The sequence below is a fragment of the Marmota marmota genome, unplaced genomic scaffold (assembly GCF_001458135.2).
Source record: "Marmota marmota marmota unplaced genomic scaffold, marMar, whole genome shotgun sequence".
Lineage (NCBI taxonomy): Eukaryota > Metazoa > Chordata > Mammalia > Rodentia > Sciuridae > Marmota > Marmota marmota.
The window spans coordinates 7,019,657-7,024,773 of NW_025999894.1; the positions used below are offsets into that span (position 1 = coordinate 7,019,657).

Below are 5,117 nucleotides of genomic sequence, written 5' to 3' on the forward strand. Positions count from 1 at the left end.
AGGGGGAGGAGGGGGAGGAGGTGTCCCGTCCTGAGCACAAGGCCTCCTGGTGCAGACGAGAAAGTCTTTACCTGTGTAAACGGTCACTCTCACTCGTGTCCCGAGGTCAGTTCCACTTTTCTTGATCCCACACCAGTAAGTGTCCATGTCGTCACGCTGGAGCTTCTCCATGGTCACCGTGAATGAGTGGTCTCTCTGATGGTCCACGATGGACACGCGGCCTTGCTTCTCTTCCTGCTCCGAGCCTCTGGTTTGAACGAGGATGTGGCACGTGCGCCAGTGCCTTCCGCGGCACCACCACTTCTGATAGTTTGTCCATTGTGGGCTGTAGCGACACTGCACGGTCAGTGACCCCTGCTCTCGGCCTTGCACATGCTTTGGACCTTGGATGGAGAAACATCCTGGAAAACAGAATCCCAAGATCTGGCCCCTGCTGCCCCGAATCAGGTGATGCCCAGGGCCTGGACCCACATCCCAACAGGCCCCCCTCCTCACACCCCCCCTCCAAGGTCCAGCCTCTCGTCACCCCCTCAGTGATGACACCCGGCCTCCCCAGCCTCATCTCCCTAGGCCTAATGCAGTGTGGGACACTCCTGAGCCTCTGTGGCCACCTGGTCCTCTCAGTGCCGTTCTCATCTGATCTTCTTTGACTGCTCTAGCGGGTCTCTAGGGTGCCAAGCCAAGCCTCTCCTCTCCCTCTCCCTAAGTCTCCATGTCACCCGGGCCGTGTTGGTGAATGTCTAACTAGCTCTCTGGTTTGTAGCACTTGCCAATTTCTGCAGTGTAAGTGTTCCCTGATGCCAGGCTCTGACGAGATGTCACAGCTGAGGGGAGATGCCCAAGACCAACTCTCATCGTGTGTCAATATGAACTGGAGACACCCGAGTCTCACGTCCAGAGGCTGCGTCTCACCTCGACTCACGTGGCCTCTTGGAGGGGTTCTCCCCACATCCGTGGCTCCAGTGACTGCCCGTATCCTGGTGTCCCCAAGCCCCTATTGGCCACTCCAGGTCTGTCCCGAGCTCCAGCCCATTTACAGATCCCCACTGGACATGTGGACCCCAGTTCAGTCTCAGAGGCTGACAAGCCGCCTCTCACCAGAAGCTTCTCTTTGAGGTCCTCGGTGGGGATTCAGTGGGGACAGAGTAGCAAAGGCCCCACAGAGGCTGGAGGTTAGAGGGGGGTCTGCGCTGAGCGGGGATCTGGTTCGACTCCCTCCAGCTGCCTAAATGCACAGGGCTCTTTCCTTCTGATGGCCACTTGTTCCTCGGGCACAGGAAATGGACGAAGGAGCAGAGAGTCACAGCAGAGACCTTCTGTGGCGTGTCTTGGCCTCAGTGTGGGGTCTCCACAGGACGAGGCAGGTGTGTAGCACCAGCAGGTGCCGCCTCCCTGTACCTCTAGGTTCCCCCTGAACCCATTTTGTTTACTTGAGGTTTGTGCTTGTGGTCAGCAGAATAACGCCCTCCACCCAAGGGAAACTGAGGTCCCACTGTGACCCTTGACCCCTCACATGGGAAAAGGGGCTTTGCATTTGATGAAGGATCTTGAGATGAGGGATTATCCTGTGGGTCCTCACAGTGAGTGTTGGAAGAGAGTCAGGGTGGAAGGTGCTCCGGGCTGGATTTGAAGATGGAGGAGGGGCTGTGGCCCAGGGGAGCAGATGGCTTCTGGAGAAGGCAGGGAACAGGTCTCCCCAGGACCTCCGGAGGGACACAAACTGGAGTTTAGCTGGCAGGACCATTCCAGACTCCGGACCTTCAGAACAGAGAGACCACGGACCTGTGTTGTGCTAAGCCTCTGAGTTTGTGATCATTGGTGACTGCAGTCATTCGTGGGGCGAATCAGATGACCGGTACACTTTCCATCAGCAGAACCGACTTTGTGATTTTCGACCATCGACCCTGTTAGGGAGTCGACTGGAGAACTTGGCATCGACACTGATTCTGTCCTCTCCTTCGCTCCCCAGAAGCGATTGGCGTTCGCTCCATGAACCCTGCCGTGGAAATGCTCCTCAGAATGACCCCCATCCTGCAGCCTCTTGCTGTCACAGTAAACTTTGGACACAAAAGATATATCTCCCACAGCTGGTTGGGAAACCCTGGGTCAGTTACTTCACCCCTCTGAGGCTTGCTTCCTTGTTTGTAAAATGGCCGTGCTTCTCTCCGCCTTACGCAGGCTGGGAGGAGACTTGGTGTGCATCCAACACCAGGCGGATGGGGTTGTTCTGTCAGTGACCTGTCAACAGGTCAGAACCTTGTTTGGTGCTTGGATCATGGCAGCAGCACCCAGAGAAGTCCAGAGCACCACCCTCCCCTCTCCTCTCCATGTGGCTGCCAGAGTTACGCACTGAGCTGCACTTGCTCTGAGCTCAGGAGTCTTCCTAGACCTCTCCTGCAGCCACGCCCACTGCTTCCGTTTGGGGTTGTCTTTGGGAAGCTGGATTCCACTTCTCCTCCCGCTGCTCCCCTGACCCTCCATCCGGAGCCCCAATGCTGCGTTGCTATCTCATTTTGGCTGTTCTCTTCCTGCCTTCCGTGCTAGGACGTTCACTCCTAGAGAACAGAGGTTCCATGTTCTCTTTTTCTCCCTTCTCCACCCCCAGTCTCAGGGTCTCGCTCAGTGTCTGGCTCCAGATGGTGCCAAGAAAGCTCAAGATCCTTTTTGGCAAGTCAGCCAATCTCAGACACAGTCATCTTAATTCCAGCAGTCGCGGGAGTTTCCACGGCCAAGGACGATGGAGAGAAGGATGTTAGCCGCATTGGCCAGGTGACCGTGGGAAACTCACCTGCCACTCAGAGGGACTGCACCAACAGACTGTGGGCCATGCATCACATGGTGAAAAGGGAAAGACAGACCTCCAGACAGTGATGGGAAAGTTGTCCAAGATACCTTATTATTATTATTGTCCTTTTTAAGTTGGTGAGTGGAATATATATGATTCCATTTCTGTTTTTTTCTACATTACACGCATAGAGAAACGTGGAAACAGGTTTTAAACTTTCAAAGGTGGTCAGTCCTGAGACTGGGCTCTGTGGGGGACATTTCTCTAACTCATACATTTGATTGGGTTGAGATGTCTGCCACGCCAAGAACAGATCAAACAACAAGGGGAAACCTTAAATATAAACCAGGAGTCAATTAGGAGAAGGGCTGCAGGAAAGGGCAACAGCTGCAAGTTAAAATCCAGCGTCAGGTTGGCACATAGGGATGTTTCCCTTTTTAAAAAAAATGAAATGAGGGGCTGGGGCTGGGGCTCAGCGGTAGCGCACTTGCCGGGCATGAGTGAGGCACTGGGCTCGGTTCTCAGCACCCACGTAAATAAATAAAATAAAGGTCCATCAACAACTCAAAAGTACTAAAAATGAAAAAATGAAGTAGAAAGGCAACAGTAGAAAGGAGGGGCCCCGCGGAGACTGTTCCCACCAGCCATTGCCAGTAGCAGGAGGGACAAAGCTGTCCAGGTCTCCCAGCCTCGGTTATGGTGCCCACGGGCAGGCGCTCAGTGTGGTCAGGCCAGTTACCACGCTGCCCAGGAGCAGCTGTGGTTCAGGCCTGTCCGCGAGATCCAGAGGTGGCTTCGGGGCAGGGGTGGAGGTGATGGACGGCAGTCACCTCTGAGCCGAGCTCTGGGACCGGAGCATAAGGCTGCTCACACCTCAGTGTTTCATCTTGTGAGGTGTCCACTTGCTCCTCTGTGTCGATTCTGCAGGAAAGTTTACAGAGTTCTTGTGTGAATGGCCTAGATGGCTGTCCTCTGTGGGTGGAAGAGCATGTGTGTGTGATTGTGAATGAGTGTGTGACACTGAGGTGTGCCTGGGGTGACTGACTGCGTGTGCCCTGAGTCCACTGCCTGGGTGCGTGTGCGCAGTGTGCCGGCTCACGCACAGCCCTGCCATGCCTTCTTCAGCCTCCACAAAAGCCTGGGGTTGGGATTAAGAGAAGGAGCTGCTGGGATGGCCAAACTCTAATGCAAGTCTGGCTGGGAGCCAGCAGACATCCCCAGTGCTGTCCTCTGAACTGGGCACCATGAGTGGACCTGCTGGATGAAGAGAGCTGCGGCCTCAGCCAGGCCACTGGCATCATAATAAGATCAGCAGCAGCAGCACAAATTCAGGAGTGCCCCAGCCCTGCTCTCTGGGTTGAATTGCAGAATCCTCCAAATCTAGACCTGGGAGGACCTCGGAGACTCTCCCTTCACACTCGAAATCCGGGTCCCAGGGCAGGGACTGGTCTCTGAACGCCCTGGGGTGCTCTTTCAGGCAGGCCCCCATGGACCAGCCTGTGCCATATGGTCAGGTTCCAGGCCCTGAGGGGACCGTGTGACCCACACACACGCTGCCTACACTGTGCAAACCTCCAGATTGTCCCTCAGGTCCTTGAGGTGTCCATAAGGTCTCCATGGACAGGAAGATACTCCCTTCCTGCTGGCTCCTGGGCAGTCTTCTTTCAGAAAGTCTGTTGCTGGGCCTGACATCCAAAGCCCCTGCTGTCTCCTCTCCTGCGTTTCCCTCCCCACATCTAACACGGCCTCCTTGGCACCTGCACACTGAGAGCTCCTCTGCACGGGGTCCCCTTCCTTTCTGAGCCTGTGTCCCTTCACCCAGGCAGCACCTCTCCCTGGAACACCCCCCTCTGCTCCCTGGAGGGGTGGCCTCTGACGGGCTTTCTCTGGCTCCCGGAGGGGGAGTGGCCTCGTCCTCTGAGCCCACCTCTGCCAGTGCCTTATTGCCCCTGCCCTGGGTTGTCATTGTCACCCGTGTCTCTCCCACTGAGCCCAGTGGGGTCTTTAGGGCCACCCCATTTCCCTCTTCCCTCCTGAGCTCAGGGCTGATGCTTGCCTCTGTGTGGGACTCACCGCCCTGCTGCTGGGTGAATTCACAAACTTCTCCCTCCTGAACTGGACAGCTCTCCAGTGCCTTCTGCCCCTGCTCTGCTCTGTCGCACCAAGCCCCAGGCCCCAGCTGCACTCACCTGCCAGGCTGAGCAGGAGCAGAGCTCCGGGCAGCCACATGGTCCCCTCCCAGCTCCTTGCCCCTCCGACTAGGACAGAATCAGTGCAGACCTCAGCTGCACTCTCTGCTGAGCCAGGCTCACCCCTCCTGCACATCCAGGTT

At 56.3% G+C, this 5,117-nt stretch overlaps 1 protein-coding gene across 2 annotated transcripts in view; it reads right to left on the reverse strand.

Annotated features, from left to right (window-relative positions):
• Positions 1-5,117, reverse strand: part of Cd300lb (CD300 molecule like family member b) — a 14,037-nt gene extending 8,920 nt beyond the window's left edge. For both annotated transcript variants that reach the window (XR_007344578.1, XM_048795903.1), the window contains exons 1-2: positions 4,975-5,117; positions 72-401 (exon numbers count right to left, since the gene is read on the reverse strand). Coding sequence is in view for 1 of the 2 variants with exons in the window: in XM_048795903.1 (XP_048651860.1) it covers positions 72-401; positions 4,975-5,110 (466 nt within the window). In the remaining variant the exon portion in view is untranslated. The remainder of the gene's footprint in view (positions 1-71; positions 402-4,974) is intronic.